We start from the raw sequence: 20,282 nt of genomic DNA, 5'->3' as shown, positions 1-20,282 counted from the left end.
TGAACTCAGGTCTTCCTGTCTCTTAAGATCAATTATTAGTGGTATTCTATTGACAGATCTGATTAGCTCTGTTAAAAATGCCCTGTTTTACACATACATACAGATAGATGTGCTTTTATGTCTATGTATATTTCAAAGTGGTAAATATCAATTTACCTTCTTCTCTGTATTCTGAGAAGAAGATTTCTATACATTATCTAAAAGTAGAAAGACATGCCTCTGAGATTAGTGTATTCTTCCTCACTGGAGACTTTCAAGCAAAGATTAAATAACCATTTAGTAACAGGTACAGATTAGACCAAATGGCCTTTAATGTTATTTCCAATTCTTAGACTGAGTGGTTATTATGCTACATGTTACAGGATCACTAGTACTAAGCAATTCTATTTAATTTGGATTTCCCTTTCCATTTCAACTACTGAGCTAATAGGACATCTTTTGAATGGGCCATAGGTCATCCAGATTTGGAAAAACTCTGAGGCTAGCTAAAACCTCTGTGTATGGGATTGAAATCAAGATCAATTTTCTGTTTTTCCCGAACAGTTTTATATGGATGGTCTGTCAGTATCTTCAAAACATAGATGAATAAATGAATACAAAATCACTTATTAAGTATTTACTATGTTCTAGACTCTATGAAAAGTTCTGGGGATACCAAAAGAAGAAAGCAAAAACAACCTTTGTTGTTCTAGGGTTTATGTTCAAATAAAGGAAGATGACATATCTAGGTAATGTGGTCAGAGAAAAGGGTTTTGGATAGATAAGTCTCAAAGAATATGGTGATTGGCATAGTTGACTAACACATCCTTATAGGGAGTGGTAGTAGGATTTAATTATTATTTTTTAGAGTTATTCTTGGGAAAGAGTGTGTGTATAAGTGAGAGAGAGAGACAGACAGAGACAGAGAGAGAGAGAGAGAGACAGAGAGAGACACACAGAGAGAGACAGAAAGAGACAGAGAGAGAGAGAGAAAGAGACAGAGAGACAGAGACAGAGAATGAGAAAGAGGAGTATACAGATTTTAGGAAAGGAAACAAGACATGGGACTAGGTAAGAAAAGGTGAAATGCTAACTAATCAAAACCCACGGGTACAGAGTTGGGACTTTGTGGAATAGGAAGCTGGACAAGAAGTAGTTTGCCATGAAGACAGCTGGAAACATGGTGTGCTGATAAAATGTGCAAATGACTCAAAGATGGGGAGCTTTAAAGTTCTTTGTTAGATATATTTTAGCCTTCTTACACTTTCCACGTACCTCTCATTACACTCTGGTGTGGATATATCTTTAATTCTGCATAGGCAGTAGAATTCCATATATCAGTAACATATGCCAAGTAGCAGCACTGATAAAATCTTACTACTGAAAATATAGACCTTTGTTTTCATGGGAAGTTGAGGTCATAAAAGAGCTTTGTAATTTCCTGAAAGCAACCCAGCATATTTTCCTCCTTCATTACTACTCTGTGCCTTGTAAGTACAAGTACTACTTGTACTGTCTGTTCCATGTATATACATGCATGTACACACACACACACACACACACACACACAAATGCACATTATTGAATAAGCTCTGTAACCGATCTAAATGGATATAAGGATGTTGAAACCTGGGCAATATATATTCCTTTTTGCACTTGGTCTTTCTTGAATAAATGGGCAAAGTCAGAGTCCTTTAAGTAATTGCATATCTTTTCCTGGAGTTTCTGAAAAAGTCTTGAGGCTTGATGAAATCACCATGTCATCTTCAAGCAAGAGTTTCTGAGATAACCATAAGGTATTTCTCCCCAACTTAGAACTTGTCCAGGTCACTTCTTTTACAGAGTAAATATTTTAGATGGGTGCATCTATGTTTTATGACTAATGTTTATTATCCAAATAACACTGAACAGAATTATTCCTATTTCTGTTGCTTTATCTTGCAAAGAATAATGAATGATCCTGATGTGGGGATGGGAGACATCTCACTTTAAAAGAGCTTGTTAGGCAATAATTTATACTGGCTGTGTGTGTGTGTGTGTGTGTGTGTGTGTGTGTGTGTGTATGGTGTGTGGTATGTGTTATTTGTGAAGGAAGGAGGTTCTAGAAATATTAGGACTTGTGTAGAACATAACACTTGAGCTGAATGTCTACTAAATTATAAGAGGCTGAGAGAAAGAAGGACTGTATTCTAGACATGGAGAATAGTCTATACAGAGATTTGAAAGTAGAAGATGGAATATTGCTTATGTGGAGCAGTAAGTTGAACTAATTTGGTAGGAATCGGATATTTTTCAAGGGAAGTAATGAGAAATAATCATAGAAAGAGAGAGACTAGAACTTTCAGGGAAAGATGATAAATAAAGAAGTTCATATTTAGAGGCAATAGAAAAATCCCTAAAGCTTTTTGGGTAAGATAGTGACATGATCTTTGTATTCCCAGCAATTAGCATAGTGCCAGGCATGTAAGCACTTAATAAATAATTGCTTGACTGAGCATCCATCAGAGTCAAGCCTTGGGGAATTCTGAGAGTCAAACCTTGAGAAATTCCCAAAGTCAGTGTTTAGAGCATGGATGATAATGCCACCAAAAAAAAAGAAAGAATGGCTGCACAAGTAGGATGACAACCAAGAGAAAACACTGTCACAAAAACCTATGGAGGGAAAAGAATAGGGAATAATTAACTATGTCAAATGTGGTGGGTAGGGAGGGAGTAGGAATCAATAAGCAAATATGTATTAAATATCTACTATGTGTCAAGCATGAAAACTGAGAAAATGTAGATTTCACAATTTACAACTCATTGGCAATCTTAGAGAGGACAATTTCAGTTAAGTCATGAGATTGGAAACCAGGTGATAAGAGTTTGAGGCAAAATTTCCCAAATGGTGGGATTTATCTCTTTCTTATCTCATAAAGGTAGAGTATCAAGAGTGCTCAAAGTAATGATGCTGGATCCTTTCATATATAATTCCTATATAAACTTATCCACTCTAACAACAACAACAACAACAACAACAACAACAAAAACCTGAATTTTTTTTCAAACATAGGCAAAAATTAATAAAGGCAGGGATAATGAGGAGAATTTATTCCAATGACAGTTTCTGAGCAATATTAATAGTGTTCAAATGAGGTCAAATATTACATGTAGAATTTTAGCATAGTCATAATCTGCTGCCATTAATATAGGTTCACATGAATTCTATTGTGGCATTTGAAAATGAAGTTTGAAACTTAAAGTTAAAAAGGTTATACTTATCATTGATCTCAGATTTTGCTTGCAATAGATATTTAATATGGAGTTGTTTAATTGAATGAGCTACTCTAAAATGAAAAACTGGATTTTTTCCAGATTCATAAAGAATTAAACCAAATTTCATATTGCCATAATAGGGGAAAGATTGGAAATGCCTCAACAGTTAGAACTGTCCCTAAGAATAATGGATTGCTTTGACGTGACAGATTCTGTCTGTTTAGTCTGCAAGCAGAACCTAGCCACATTTCAGGTAGCGGGTAGAAATTATTTTTCCTCAGTTATAGGTAGCTCAGGTGGCCCCTGAAGTCCTATACAATGCTTTTGTGTTTTTGTAGTTCCTTAGGATTATACCAAATACACTTTTTGAAGTTCTCTCAGCTTCTCTGCTCCTAGCCTGGCACCTTTCTACTGCTACTTGATGAAATGCTCTTTGTATCTAGAGACTTTGCTGATATGATTTGTTTACTGAGCTATATCTGTCATTTTTTCCCTCCAGCTATCCATTGTAGTCTGAATCCAAATGGTATTGATCACTCTGTCCATGCAGAAGGTATTAACCAGCAAATTGAAGGTGAAAGCATTGAATCTCAAGCTGTTAAAAACAAAACTACCCAGAAGTCACCTGACCTGAAAGAAACACCCAAGCGACAACAGATTGAGGCAGAGGCATCTAAGGTAAGGAATAATCCAGTTTATTGAGGTAATACATCAACTGCAATTTTCTAAAAAATATATGTCAACCTAGCAATAGGAAAGAACAGTTGCTATATTGATTAGCTATGATCTTGCTTGGGTTTTATTTTGAAAGATACTTCTCTTGTAGTTGGATTATTAGTCTACATTTGCAGTATTTTTATTCATAAAACATTTTATTTATATTATCTCATTTGATCCTTATAATAGAGCTTGTGAGATAGGTAAATGCAAATATTCAATTTTAAGGACAAAAAAAAAGGTTTAGTCATTTACTGAAGGTCATACTGAAATGGCAGAACTGGGACAAGTGTTCATTCTTTAAAAACAAATATTTTCGGTTTCAAGACAATAAAAACAAAGTTTTAATGTTGCCTTTTATATATCATTGTCATTTCCTATAAGTGTAAGCATGTGTATATGTAAAAGCATCCCAGATAGGCTATATGTACTTCAGCATTAGTTTTGTCAGTTTTCAGCAGTCAGTATGACTCTATAGAGAATCTCTCTATCTTATATAATTGATGCTATTAATAGAATGTAAGGTTACACATCTCAACATCTGGGTTCTCATATTCTCAAATAGATCTATCTATGTTCTCATTGATTAAAGAATTCCCTTCAATAATGTTTGTGATAATCTATAATGTATGTTATAACATATTTATGACTTACCATCCTTTGTGAATCTCACCTATGTTCTTCTAGAGGAGTCAGTCTATATGTTGGGAACCTTTTTCCATTTCTGTTCACATTGTAGGGGTACCAGTGAACACTTCAGCCTCTACTTCTACCTCTCAACCTAACCATGTCATTAACCCATCTTCTTATTATGTCATACACAATAATAACATTCTTTACTTCTGCTCTTCTTTGGAATTCCTTCTTGTTTATGTATTGTAGCATGCTTAAATCCACCAAAAGCCTTTCTACTTCCCTCCTTGAAACACTCCTCTTTAGTACTTTAGAAGCAGTAGTATTAAAAACAAACAAACAAACCAGTAAAATCTTTATAATAAAAAGATAGGCCTTTGATATTATGGTGAAGTTGAAATTAACAAATGTGCTTTTTCAGTTGCCTAAAAGCAATCCATCTCACTCTCCTCCTTTTCCACTCTGGGTCTATCTACATTATCTATCTTAGAAAAACATACCATTGGAAAAGCTTTATTGGATGTTAGTAATGATAAATTGCTACAGTATAACCTTTATTATTCTCATGTGAATTATCTCAAGGGATTAACCTCTACCAAATGATTTTTTGCATCTCTGGATAGCATTTTCAAATGAGATAATATTTGCAAAGCTTTTAGCATAGTATCTGGCATAAAGGTGATATAAATGCTTATCCCTCTCCCTGTTTCTTTTTGGTCACACTTTCTCATTGTCAATTGGTGTGCATTTACTTAATTGTCTAGATAAGCTAATGTTTAATATTCGTGTAAATAGAGAACAAAAATCAGGTTATTCTGATGACAAATTAATTCATTAATTGAATTTATAACAGTTTTCCAAACTTAACAAATCATATTTGCATCATTAATTATTTTGAATGATTAATCATAGTATTTAATGCACTAGCTTGAATAATTGAGAATGGGCTTTATTAAATTTTTAGTGTCTTGTTCATGAGAAATATAATTGGCTAGCCAATAGAAGTAGATAGTCATACATGACGCCTTAGATGTGAGAAAATGAGGCATATAAGATATTTGCTAGTGGTCCTTCAAGTTTTGCTTTTTAAGCAGAATACAATAAGCTTTTTCTCCCTTTCCTCTAAACTTTCTGTGGCATGAAGAATTAATCAAGTTTTAATGTAATAGGCTCTAAAATCTTCATTTTCTTGAGAGCCTTCTGCAACAAGAAAGATAGATGGAGTTTTGTCCAAATAGCATCTTTAAGATGAACAGCTAAAATAGATTAAAAATTGTAATGAATGAATAAATTAGCTGTTGATTAGTTCTTTATTTTTATAAACCCATTCCAAAATTAAATCTATTCCTATTATTACTAATAGCATTAATAAGTAGAAATTTGATTGAAGCATGTGATGAGGTTATTTGGAAGTTACTGAATACTTTGTATGTAATTACCATGCTAAATTTTTCTTAAGTTTAATATTTTGGTGATGTTTTTGGCTAGGTATTTTTGTGTTCATTTTGTTTAAACTGAAGTTCACTTAGAATTTAGGAGACTTCTATCAAGCAGCAAAAATATTGGTAGCAGATTTCTTTATGGTATCCATGAATTAGACAAATCCTCTCAGAAAAATATCCAACAATGCTCTCCACGATGTATGAAGTCATTTTTTAATACTGCTTGAAATTTCAAGGTAGTTTTCAGAAGACCTAATTAGAACTCATAGCAGATAGCATAATCTTACCATCTCTGTTCAGTTTATGTATGCTTACTGTAGTCAAGGATGCCCAGGTTAAGACAAGAAATATCATATTTTGGATGATGAGAGGTTTACACATTGTATGGGCTGATCCTATGCCAAAATAAATATGAACTCACTTTCTTCATAGATTTGATATATCTTGAATTTTGTTTCCTTTATTTGTGTATATATAATATATATTTACATATATCACCATTAGAATGATTTGTAACCTTCATAAATAACTAAATAACTAAGCTCCCAGTGATATAAATTGAATTGACTTGAATGGTTGTAAACTTGCCCAGAGATCATTTAAATAAAGTTTTTGGTCATTAATTTGTTATGTTTTAAAATAATTTTACATTTTCTGGGCCAGAAGGTAATCTTTAGTTGCTTAACCTCATGTCAGTGCTTAAAGGAATAGAGTCTAATCCTAATAAAATTTAAGAATTTTCAGTATAATGGAAAACACAATGAGTTTGCTGTCAGAAAATATGTTCTCCAATACCAACACTGCTGTTTGCTGTCTCTGTTTTGGGCAAATCACTAAGTTCTTCTGAATCTTACTTTGCCATAATTTTTCCAAATCCATGACATGTAAGCATTCCACATCTTTGAAGGCACAAGATGACTCAGGGAATTTAGTGGCTAGAAGGCTGGACGAATCAGAAATTTGGATCTGAGTGTATTGATAACTATGACACTCAACAAATCACTTAACCTTTCTTTGCCTCATTTTCCTGATAATTGGAGATAATAGTAGCACCTATCTCATAGGGCTGTTGTGAAAATGAAATAATGAAGAGTTTTGCAAACTTTAAAGTGCTATTTAAATTTTAGTTAATACTATTATTGCTATAATTTACCATTCATGAAACTAGTGATAAGATAGTTATTAGCTCCCTTTTCTGGGTTCCCTCATCTATAAATTGAGGAGGTTGAAATGGAGGAATGAAAATTATTGAAGTCTTTATAGGACTAGATTTGAACCTAGGACAAGTATGATTCATAAGAAAAGTAGGGAGAATAAAAGGCATTCTCTCTTGGGACAGGCGAAAGTGACAATTAGGAAAATTATTCTCTCCTCCATTATATTTTTTATGATGATTAAAATCCACTGATATTATAGAGAAAGAAATGGCAGTGAAGGTAAAATCAATGGCTTATGTATTTGCTTGCCCCAGTGTGGGTTTCTGTTCTTGTTTGCCCCAATAGTGTAAATAGTAATGGATAGTACATAGAATCTCATTATTTATTGAAAAAGAAATCTAGATCCTAAGTCAGTATTGTTAAGCTGAGAACTAGGTAACTATGAGGCAAAGGAGGTCATTAAAATTTGCAGAAAAATTTTATTTTCTCAAATAAAAGCAGGTAAGTTCTTGTTTTACCCATTTAGAGGGGAAAAACATGGTGATACTAACAACATTTTAAAACAGCAGATAAGCAATTTTGGTTTGTATTTTCTGATTCTTCGAGAACATTCTTAATTAACATCACCCAAGCTTCTTAATTAGCCTCATCCTGAATTTAAATTGTATGCATATGATTACAGGGATTGGGGGATAAACCAACCTGGGACAATAGTTTTGTCAAAAATAATCCACACAGGGATAACTGAGAGATGACTACAGGGAAGCTGGACTGTGCTTCCTTTTCAATTCTCAAGTGTCATTTCTTGTTTATTATAGATAACTGAAGCTTTAGGGATGTATTCTTAGACAAAAGTTTAACCAGCACATTCTGGCACTATATTTATTTGTTGGATGCCCAATCAAGCCACTGGATTTACCCAGTCAGACTCGATCAATGACTCCTGTTGATTGTCTTCAAATCCACATAGAACATCCTAGTTTCCCACACAAATGGGCCATCACCTCATGGCACCAAATCATTTAGCGCGAATCATAGAGAAGAGACAAAAACTCATACAGAAAGTAGACAGTAACTGGGTTCTCAGTTCTATAAAGATTTGTACCTTAGACCATCTTCTTTTTTAAAAATAATTTTCTTGACATATTTTGTTTATACACATTTAAATCCTATACTTACATTTTCCAGAGAGCCATTTCCTATAATAATTTTTAAAAAGAGAAAACTATAATTAGGAAAATCCATTAATATGTGAATTTATATTATTAAGAGGGAGGAAATCTTAAAATATATGCAGTATTGCAAACTGGTGAGTCTCCCACGAAGGAGTAGAAATATTGTTTTCTCATTTCTCATCTTTAGGGCTATCCTTTGTAATTTTACAATATTAATTTTTGAATTGTTTTGTTATTGTTCTTTTCCATTTGTATTGTTTTAGTTGTATATATTTTTGCTTGACTTTGCTTACTTGAGTTTATATCAGTTAATATGTCTTCTCATATTTCTCTGTATTTATCACATTCAATATTTCTTATAGCACATGAAACACTAAATTATATTCATATACTACAATTTATTGAGCCATTCCCCAAATAGTCGGTTTGTACTTTGTTTCTAGTTCGACACCACCACAAAAAGTGACAAGTATTTTGGCATATATGAGGAAATGTGATATTTTTCTTTCTTTTTTAACTTTCACAATGGACATTTACTTAAAATACATAAATAAGTAAAAGAAAAAGTACTAACATTTCTCCTCAATGCCTTTGGGGTAAACTCTTTTTCATTCCATGTTGGTCCCTGAGGAGACTTGGCTCATCATTAGCCAAGTATCTATATAACATTGTTTCCTCTCATGACTGCTACATAAATCCTTGTCTCAGTGACTTCTGGGCTGGGTCCCACAGGTCAGTCCAAAAGGTCACCCCTTCCTTTTTGGGGCATTGTTGCTAGACTTGCTATAAAATTCAGCATGGACTCCCATCTCTCAAATTCTTGAAGGCTTACTATCCTGACCTTTCAAAAAGTGCAAAATGTGAGCCTCCAAATAGATCTCTTTTACTTAGAACATTCCCTGAGACAGACAAAAGAACTTAAAACATTTTCATGGGGCCATATAATCTAAGACTTTCCCCTTTACAGTATCATCTTTTGCTTTACACTATCAGCATAGGAGGGAAACACAGAGAGAGCACTTCAAATTGCAAAATCGTCAGCATGCATTCTTTCACCAAATGAGCATACCTTTTGGTATGTAAGGCCTTCTAGCACAAGTAAACAGTTTAAATTTTGATCAGAATTATTTATTTTTTGTGTGTGTTATGGACCCTTTTATACCCTGATGACAACTATGAATTTCTTCTTAGAATTAGTGGTTTTAAATGCAGAGCTTTTATATACAAGATTACAGTGGAAATGAATTATTTTGAAATATAGGAGGGGGAAGAGAGAGGGAAAGAGAGGGAGGAAGAGAGAAGCAGGTAGAGGAGAAGAGAGAAAAGAGAAGGGGGGAGAAAGAGAAAGAGAGAGAATTTATTAAGTGCTAGCTATATATTAGAGTCAACAGATCCACCCTAACAGGTATGTTGCTATTTTTGGCTATGATAGGCTAGGCAGGCAGTCTTCATCTGGAAGGACCCCATCATCCCTTATTCTTTCCGTTGTAAGCCTCTATGTTTTTACCATGCTTATTGTAGCTTCTATGACACTAGGCTTTGCTACCTCACAATCTAGGGAAGGCAAAAGTGACTTCTAATGCATAACTGCTGTTTTTGCTTCCAAGGTAAGCATTGCTTACATTACCTGCAGTGGATCTGGTTTAGTCTCTGATACATACTTGTATATATGGTTGGCAGTTTATAATAGTGAAAAGAAGACATTAACTCAGTAACTCTCCATGTGGCCTGGGGTAATGCATTTAACATTTCTGAATTGCCTGTAAAATGGAGATGCTCATAGTTGCCTGCCTTTATTCATGGAGTTGTGAGAAATAGATATAATAATGTGTGCAAAAGTGCTTTTAAGACTGTGACTAGTGTAATCATGTCAGAATATGACAAGCACTCAATATGTGTTTACTAAATTAAATTAATACATAATCAAGATGAGATAAATGCAAATTCAAAGCCAAAGGAATAGAAGCTTAGGTGAAAAGTTGGGAAAATACAACTTGACCTTGATGGAATCAGAGTGCTGCACTGACTTTGAGAAGATTCTAGGTAAATTTGAGTATGATCTAATTCTTGACCATGTATAACCCTCATCTTTGGTAGGGAGTATGTTCCCAAACTAATTGTGTCTACCCACTATAATGTCACCAAAAAGATGAAAAAATATAATATATAAAAACTTGTAATGAACACACACTTTCTTAGAACCACCAGGGGAATAAGAATAAAATGTTGGCAAAAAAGAGACATTTTAGAATTACTTCATGCTGTGTGCATTCCAAGGCCCAAATATTTGAACACTGGGTACTATGACAGATTTAATAAGTCAATTCGGTAAACTCAATTTCCTTTTTTAAAGAAATGCATTTATGAACTGAAGTATTAGTGTATGAATAGTATCATAACTGGAGAGAGATCGCTTTGCTTCAAAAGCATACAATGGTCCTAAAGTTAATGTAATCTATATTCTCCACTTTACAGATGAGGAAATCAAGGTCCAGAGAGATTATATGTTGCCAAGGGTGAAATATCTAAATAGTTTCAGACCCCGGGGGATAAAAAAATCCTGACTCATGGCTAAGTGGTTCAATGAATAGAGCTGGGAGTCAGAAAAACATGAGTTCAAAGATGGTCTCAGATAAATGTCTTGGTCACTTAAAAAAAATCTGTTTGCCTCATTTTCCTCATCTGTAAAATAGAAGGAATAATAGTATTTATATCCCAGGATTGGTAAAATAATAACTGTAAAGAGCTTCTTCTCACAATACCTGAAATGATTATAAAGACTATATAAAGTTTGATATTATTATTACTATTTTCATTCATATCAGGTAATGTGCTAGGAAATATTCATTACTTGGTAATTTTTTTTTATGTCTCTTTTCTCACAGGCTGATCTTGGTGCCAATGAGGCATTCTCTATTTGCCACTACCTTTTAGAATTTGTAATTTCTTTTAAATTTCAACTCACTTGCCAACTCCTGTATTTCTCAAGATGTTAGTACTTTTCATTGCCCCCAAATTTGCTACCTATTTATTTTGTATGCATTTACCTATACACATGTTGTCTTGCTCTTTGAGGGCGAGGACAGTTTTGGGGTTTTTTTTTTTTTTGCTTTTTGGGTCCTAGTGTTTATCACATGGTAAGTGCCAAACCAATGCATGCTGATAGATTGATAAAATTGTGTGAAAATGCAGTCTCTATCTTTTTGAAATTGCAAAATGAAAATAGGAAATAATCTGTCAGGTGAGGAGATATAACTCACATTATTTATAGGAAAGCTGGCTTCCAGAGTCTTCAGATCATTAAAGAGCAGTCCAAAGGGCCAGTTAGCTAATTATTTTCTCTTTCATCTTACCCTTAAATACCTGAATGAGAACAGCTTTTACTTTTATGTGGGTTTTTTTCCAACTTTTTGTAGCTTAAAGAGGAAAATAACTCTTGTATTACTCAGAAAGATTTATAGAAGTTATTTATATCATTACTGACCTATAGAGTCAAGTTTGTCTTATTGATGCAATTACATCAATGTGCTTAGCTTTTGGGCTAAGTGGTTCAATGAATAGAGCACTGAGCCTAGAGTCAGGAAAACGAGTCCAAAGATAGCCTTAGACAGTGTCATAATCACTTAAAAAAATCTATTTGCCTCAGTTTCCTTATCGATAGAATGAAAAGAGTACTGGGCTTTGGATTCCGAAGACATGGATCCAAATGCTATCTTTGTTAGCTCTCTGGCCCTTGATTTCCTCTTCTGCAAAATTAGGGGTTAGACTAGTTAATTTCACGTCTAAGGTTTCTTCTAGTCTGAATAGTCTGTAAACTTCTAGACCTGTGCACAAGCTAGTCATTTTTAGTGTTCAATTATCTCCAACTCTTTGTGATGCCATTTAGGGTTTTCTTGGCAAAGATTCTGGAATGACCCATCTCAGCTCATCTTACATATGAGAAAACCGAAGTAGACAAACAGGTGACTTGCCCAGAATCACATAGCTCATATAAGTGTCTGAGATCAAATTTGAACTTAGGGAAATGAGTCTTGCTGACTTCAGGCTTTTACCATTTAATTGCTAGTCATTCGACAGAATGCAAGTGATATGACCACTCCTGATTTTTTTTAGGGATTTCCTCCACAACATTCCCTCAATGGGTACTTTGATTGGTTCCTTGTCCCCTACCATACTCAGCTTCCTTTTATATATTAACTTTCCTCATTAGAAAATAATCTTCTTGAGGGTAGGGGCTGCTTTCTTTGTGATTATATTTTTACTCCTAATATATCATCCCTCTAGCACATAGTAAGCATTTAATAAGGGCATGTTGTTCTAATTTTGCTACCTTTCTATTTTTTAAAACAAGAGTTACTAATCAGGAGTCCATGGATCCTCATTGAAATCCCTGAAGTTGTATGACAAAAATATTTTTGATAATTGTATTTCAATATAACTGATATATTTTATACATTTAAAAACTGTTATTCTGAGAAGTCCATAGACTTTAATTGCATTGACAAATGGAGTGAATTTAAGAATCTTTCTGTTGAAGAAATATCACTAGATTTAGTAACTGAAAAATAGGTTTGAATATTGGTTTTTCCAATTTATGACCCACGTGACCTTGGGCAAATTATTTTAACCCTATGGACTTCAGTTCCCTTATTTACAAAATGAGAAAGGGTGTATGTATGTGTGTGTGTGTGTGTGTGTGTGTGTGTCTGAGCTGAATGATCTATGTGCTCCATTTTCTATCTGAATCCTCTTAGATTATCACCTCTTAATCTCATATTCAGTTCAAGTAAGTAATATTCTCATTTAAGAAAAAAAAAAAAAGGAAAAGCAGCTTTCTTCCATAACAAAGCTAGGGATCTTCAACTTAAATCAATTTAATGAATTAATATATTGCTTAAATATGATCCCAATGTACCAAAGTGTAATTCTTTTTCTCAATCTGACAATTTGGGATGATATTCAAATATTGATTTCTACAGTTTTATAGCTCCTCCCTTTTATATATATATATATATATATATATATATATGCCACTCAGCAGTTTAATTTTTAAGCTTTTAAATGACAAACTGGAGTCTTCTATTTTAGCAGTGACTCCTGGCTTCAGTTCCACTCAATAAGTGTTAATCAAGTGCCTTTTGGGTCCAGAGTGCTAAGATAGATGTTGGGTACTATAGAATTTAGATAAGGGATGATCTTTGTCCTTCTAAATCATAATGATAATAATAACTGACATTTCTAAATAGTTTGAAGATTTGCAAAGTATTTTTGGATATAATCTTGTGTAGTCTAATGCCAATTTTACCCATTTATAACTAAAATAGATTTTTTTTTGGACTTGCCATCATGATTTCAGTTGATATGAGGAACCTCTCTTTTCATGCAGATTCAGAGTTACTTTGAAGCTCATTCAGCAAGTTGATTGGGAGCACTGAGGAATGATTTGACTGCCTATGGGTCAAACGTATATCATGAACAAGCTTTCTTACAGTAGCTATACTCTCCTTTTACCATATCAAATAATAGATGTGTGAGAGAAGTGTAAAATAGTGATCACTGAGTTCAATGGCACTTTTTAGAAGAAACAATGTTTGCTTGAATTTTCAAACAAATTGGGAAAAACAGAATACCCCAAGCACAAAGAATTGTCTCAATTAAATAAATCACTTATTAGGTGTTCGCTATGTATCCAGCACAGTACTAGTTAAAGTATAAAAGATATAGAAAGAAAAATGAAAAAAAAAATCCTTCAACTTATGTTCTGATGAAGATATATATAAAATAGATAGCTTATATTAAAGTACAGTGTTAAAGTACATATTAAAGGCACAGGTAGAGGGGATCAAGAAAGCTATCCTGAAAAAAGCAGAACTTTTGATGAAAATAAAATGTAGAGGTGAGGAAAGCCAACATTCCAGAGATGGCAGGCAACCTGGACAAAGGCACAGAAAAGAGACACAATATATTGTGTGTGAGGACTAACAGAAAAAAATCATTTGTTTGCTCTAAAAATTTTGGAAGGGATTGGATGTGATTGCTAAGGGTACAAGTACATAGTTAGATAATAAAGGTCAATAACAGAGCCTTTATGAACATTCAATTAAGAGAAAAAGGAGCTTTTGGCAGAGAACAGTGGTTAGGGAGGTAGGGGTTGAGCTAGGAGGCTGGTATCTCAGAAACTAGGGGATAAAAGAAAATCTGGAAGAGTAGAAATGATCAGTAATGTCAACCGGCTTTGTTCATTAGGTTATTGTTTCTTGTCATTTTGAGAACAAAGTTTCAATATTATGGTGGGAACTGAAGATATACAGGTAGGGTGTTTAGGAGAAAAGAAATAATAAGAGTGAGCATTGGACATAGATTACTTTTCCCCCCAAGCACGTTGATAATGAAGAGGAAGAAAGATGAAATTAGCACCTAGATGGAATGGAAGGATTTTTTGTATATTGTTGCTGTTTAAGTTGAGGAGGGACTTGTACAATTCTTTATCCACTGTGCCATCTCATATGAGTGAAATATCTAGAAGAAGTAAATGGACAGCAGTAACCAAAACCATAGACTGGCATAGAGAGACAAAAAAGGCCATCAAATTGAACAATTAAGGAATTCTCAGTAACCTTGGATACGACAGTTTCTGTAGAGTGGTAGGGCTGTAAGCCAAAATGCCACAGATTGAGAGATGTGTGGGTGGTGAGACTGTGAAGGCAGAGTATAGCTAAATCTTTTCAGGAGTTTGTCGGAAGAAGCAAAACTAAAAAGAGAGGAAGAAATGATAGGGTTAAGAAAAAAGCTTTTAAAACACAATAGACCTGATTATATTTGTTGACAGGAAGAAGCAGAGAGAAGGAAAGAGGAAAAGAGGGGAGAAGAGAAGAGAAGACAACTGAAGAGAGTTGTTACCAAGAGTACAAGTAGAGAGAGTGACCTTTACTAGGAGACATTTATCTTCCTCATAGACTGGAGTAATGTAGAAGATGGGTGAGAATATAGGAAGGATTTTGAAGAGTGAAATTTAAGAGGGGAAGGAGCTCACTTCATCTTCTGAGAGAGAGATGGTGGGGTGACTTAGGGAGCTTGAGAAGAGCAAGTTGGGGACAACCTCTGAGTAGAATATTATAGTGAATCAATCAAGGAGGGAAAAAAGATAATTCTTTGTGGTAATCAAGTTTTCAAACTTAAGATTTTGTGATCCCAAAATGTAATACCTGATTACAACCAAAAGTCATATATATATAGTACTATTCTTGGACTGAGGTTCTCTCCAAAGGGAAAAGACTGAAGATTTCTGGAAAATCAACCCCTCTCTCTTTGGTGAGCCTCACCTTACACAAAACTATACTAGTTATACTTTAGGTATAGGACTACCCTCTTTGTTCTCCACATCCTCCTAAAGGGAAAGAGCTTTGGTTTAGAGAGATAGTTGATCCCTCCCTATCTCTAACATTGTCTACATTATTCAACAGTATTAGTGAATAGGAAGGTCCAAGTTTGCTGTCCAATATTGTAGTTATTTTACTCATTGCTGCCTCTTTCCATAACCTACCTGATTTAGTGATTCCTCTATGTTCTTCTACTAGAATTTCATCACTACTGTCTCTGGGACCAGTGGTTTCCTGGGGGTTAGAATGGGCAAAGAAAAGCTATTGTATAGATGTCCAAATTTTCACACAAAGAATTTTAATCTGTTCTCTTTATCCTATCTCTCTCCAGCATTTTTCTGTCCCTGCTCTCCATTTTAAAGGTCGAGGCCAAGGTGTTACTTAGGCAACTCATATCTTTGAGTGTAAGGATACAAAAGAGGATCTAGGGTAAATGGAAATTTAATTATAGAATTGTTGGCAGAAGTATATAGGAAAAATAGAGAGGCCTGTGGTGGTCACAGCACATAAGAATTTCTGAAAAACTAGAGTAATGGATCTCATCAAAGAAATATGTGATCAGAAAAATGATGGGTTTGGCTACTCATGTGTTAAGAATAAGGAGTAATTTATGGGCAATCCATAGGCTCTGTTGTAATCCATGAAATATGAAGAGAAAGTGAGGAGGAAACATCATGTTTATGAGATGCTAGGTTCATTTGACTTTTGAATGAAAAGGGACTAGTGCATTGACAGAAAAAAATGGGCCACTCTTGTTAAACAGAAATACTTTTTTGGATAGACTTCTTCTGAAATCTATTAGAAATTAAATGAAAATCATCATTTCTTGCTTCTTATGTACTATAATATATGCTTCTTAAAGGCAGGGGCTTTATTTATTTAACTGACTGTGCAGAAGTTGAGGCTTAATGCTGTGCAAAAATGAGTTGCATTATGAATACCTTTGGAGGATAATGTGATTCTCTTGCTTGTTAGCAGATGGAAACATTTGTTCAGCTCTGAACTACTCTAGCAAAATTAACCTTGTATTTAAAGATGTTTAATTCTTCCCTCTCAACTTACAGTGGAATACAGTCAGTATCAGAAAATATCTTTGTGCTTACCTCCTTTTTCCCTTATTTTGTATTTGCAGTTGGCAACAATTAGTTGCTTGGACTACTATCTCATTTTAATGATGTTCCTTCCTTTTCACATGGTTCACCTTTTTTTCTATTAAGTAGTATTGTGTACTTATATCTGTAACTGGTCTAAATTGTAGGACTTTCAAAGTTTGGGAGGGACTTTGCTTTCCTTTTATTAGTGGATTTGTGTTTTGGGGATCCACTTGAACAAATAGTCTGTGTTGGAGAAGCTGACCTATTTCTTTCTCTATAGAATGCAAATTCCATAGGCTGTATTCCATTATTTTACACAGCAGTCACCTGAAAATGGAGAGTTTCTCTTTGGACTAATCCCCCTCTTTTCACATAGCTTATGTAGATCAGCAGTGGCTAGTGGTTTGGCGTAGTAAAGGTTTTTATAGCCTTACTTATGGGTATGGTTTTATGTATCCTTGTGCTAGGACAGAGAGAGTAGCCAAGAATAGAATGTTACAACTGTTTATTGGCTAGTAGACTTGCATGCAAAAAAGACAAACCAAGGGGGAGGAAGAGCGGGAAAGAAGTATCACATTTTATTGATGGAAGGGACTTGTAATATAAAGAAGAAGTCAGTGGGCTTTGAGAGTCCAAAGACCCGGATTCTAACTGATGGCTCTGCTAAAATACTACCTTAGTTTATTGAGGAAGAGAAGTATATTAATATATTGTTGGAGTAGCTAGGAAATGGTCTATCTTGGAAAATAATTTGGAATCATTTAAGAGATTCCACTGTCAGGCTTATGCCCCAAGGAGGTGAAACACAGAAAGTCATCCCATATACATCGAAATATTCATGGTAGCACTTTTGTGGTAGAAGATTTGGAAACAAAGTGAAGAATGGCTAAAGAAATTATGATTTATGAATATAATGGAACACCACTGAACTATAAGAAACAATGATTATGAAGAATTCAGTGATACATGGAATGACTTGTTTGAAATAATACAGAATGAAGAAAGCAGAACCAGGAAAACAATGTAAAAATAATGTAATGAAATTAATTACTATGTAATTATAATGATCAATCTTGATCACAGAGAGGAACTGTAGGGGTATATCACCTATCTGTATGAGAGATGAGATTGGGTGAGTTGTATACTATGTCAGATTCTTTCACTGCTTCAGTTGGTTTTGCTCAAACTTCTTTGATACAAGCAAAGGCGGAGTGGAGGAAAGGAAAATAATAAATCCAGAAATAACTGTGATGAGAACATGAAAGCCACAAAAGAAAAAGAAAAAATCTTATTACTTGTGTACGATTTGTATCAAGTGACTTAACCCTTCCAGATCTCTAAGGTACCTGACAGCTCTGACCTTTTATGATTCTGGAATTTTCATCTTTTCCAGCACAAAAACCTTCTATAGAATCCTATTGTCTGGTTAGATGAAAGTCCAATTTCTGCAGCTTGATATTTCATTTCCTCTCCAATTTGACCCCGTCCACTCTCTGCATCTTTCAGTTAATTGTAAAATGATAAGATGCAGTTCATTATTGATTAATACTTTTAAAGTCCTGTTTGTTTACAATATCCTCATTGAAGATGCCCTTGATTTGTGTATAGATGATTCTATAAGGATTTTTTTTAATAGATAGGTAAGTAAATGTTGGTAATTGTAGTTAGTAGTTGTTGATGTTCTTTTAGGACAAAGAAAGAGTGAAAACTAATTTTTTTCTTCATCTTTGTTTCATGGATTTCTATGGTGAAAGGAAGGAAGGAAGGAAGGAAGGAAGGAAGGAAGGAAGGAAGGAAGGAAGGAAGGAAGGAAGGAAGGAAGGAGGAGAGGAAGGGAGGAAGGAGGGGAGGGGAGGAAATTACTACATGACCAGCTTTTTGGTAAAGTGATGTCAAGTAGTTAGCTAGATTGGTTGTCAGGAAAATAGACTTGGATCTAATATTAGAGCTATTCTTGAATCCTTTTTGGTGTTGTAGAATCCACTAGAGTATAGACTTCACTAGCACAATCTTCAAAAGCCTAAGATTTGCTCTGTTATGATAAATCAACAGAATGAGATTTAGAGGTTTTTCTTCATGTTATGTCTTAATTTGTCTTTTTTTTTCAATTTTCACTCATCATTCCTACTTCTATCTTCTGTGGTCAAAAGAACATGGCCATTCTTTCTTCTACAAGCTAGGCCTTCAAATTCGTGAGCATTGCTCTCTTCTCTTAAGACTTTTCTCTCCAGGTTAACTATTCTGAGTTCCTTCAACAAATACTACTGTATTTTTGTGGTGGCTAAGAACTGGAAATCAAGGGAATGCCCATCAATTGGAAATTTCTGGAATATTATTGTGCTAGAAGAAATAACAAGGAGAATGTTTTCAGAAAAACTGGTAAAACCTTACATGAATTGATACAAAGTGAAATGAGAAGAACCAAGGTAACAATGTACACAGTAACAGCATAATTATGAATGATGTAGACATTCTCATCAATCCAGTGATACAAGACAACATATGATTGTCATGATTTAGCAGATAACACAGAGAAAGAATTGCTGTGGTCTGACAGATGGAAGCATGCTATTTTTTTCTTTTTAGTTCATATTTTCTTGTATAAAATGAATAATATAGAAATGTTTTACATGATTACACATGTATAACTATGTTGTATTGCTTACTGCCTTAGGGGAAAAGGGAAGGAGAGAATTTGAAACTTAAAATTTTTAAATAAAGTATTAAAAATAATTTTAACACGTAGTTGGGAGGAAATAAATATTATTTATTTTAAATAACTCCAATTACATAATCTTCATATTATTTTTTTCTTTTTTTCTTTTGAAAAAAACTTCTTTACAACATTATCCCCTGCACTCACTTCTGTTCCGATTTTTCCCCTCCCTCTCTCCTCCCCCTCCCCCAGATGGCAAGCAGTCCTCTACATGTTAAATATGTCACAGTATATCCTAGATACAATATATGTGTGCAGAACTGAATAGTTCTCTTGTTGCACAGGGAGAATTGGATTCAGAAGGTAGAAATAATCTGGGAAGAAAAATAAAAATGCAAGAAGTTTACATTCATTTCCCAGTGTTCTTTCTTTGGGTGTAGTTGCTTCTGTCCATCATTAATCATTTGAAACTATAATCTTCATATTATTGATAACAGTTGTTAACTAGCACTAGGTCCAGCACATATTCCTGGAATACTCCATAGAATACCTTCACAGGATTTTCACTCTGATTGCAAAATGAGTTTTTAAAGCAGCTGTACATCTTTCCTTTTTCCAAAAAGAATAGGGAAAAAGAATCTAACAAAAGTCTTTTTCTAAAATCTAGGCAAATAACTAGACTAGTGGCTAAAGTGAGTACTGTCAATTTTACCCTAGAAGAAAAAGTAGGGGGAGGGGGAAGGAGGAAAGAAGGGAAGGCAGAATTAAGGTTAGTTTTAATCTGTCCTTGATCCG

General features: G+C 34.2%; 1 protein-coding gene across 2 annotated transcripts in view; it reads left to right on the top strand.

Moving 5' to 3' along the window:
- Positions 1–20,282, top strand: part of SAMD12 (sterile alpha motif domain containing 12) — a 479,641-nt gene that overhangs the window by 52,856 nt on the left and 406,503 nt on the right. For both annotated transcript variants that reach the window (XM_023496464.2, XM_023496463.2), the window contains exon 2: positions 3,734–3,912. In XM_023496464.2, the coding sequence (XP_023352232.1) occupies positions 3,734–3,912 (179 nt within the window). The remainder of the gene's footprint in view (positions 1–3,733; positions 3,913–20,282) is intronic.

The sequence above is a fragment of the Sarcophilus harrisii genome, chromosome 1, assembly GCF_902635505.1.
Source record: "Sarcophilus harrisii chromosome 1, mSarHar1.11, whole genome shotgun sequence".
Classification (NCBI taxonomy): Eukaryota; Metazoa; Chordata; class Mammalia; order Dasyuromorphia; family Dasyuridae; genus Sarcophilus; species Sarcophilus harrisii.
This window is presented reverse-complemented; position numbering and strand designations above follow the sequence as displayed.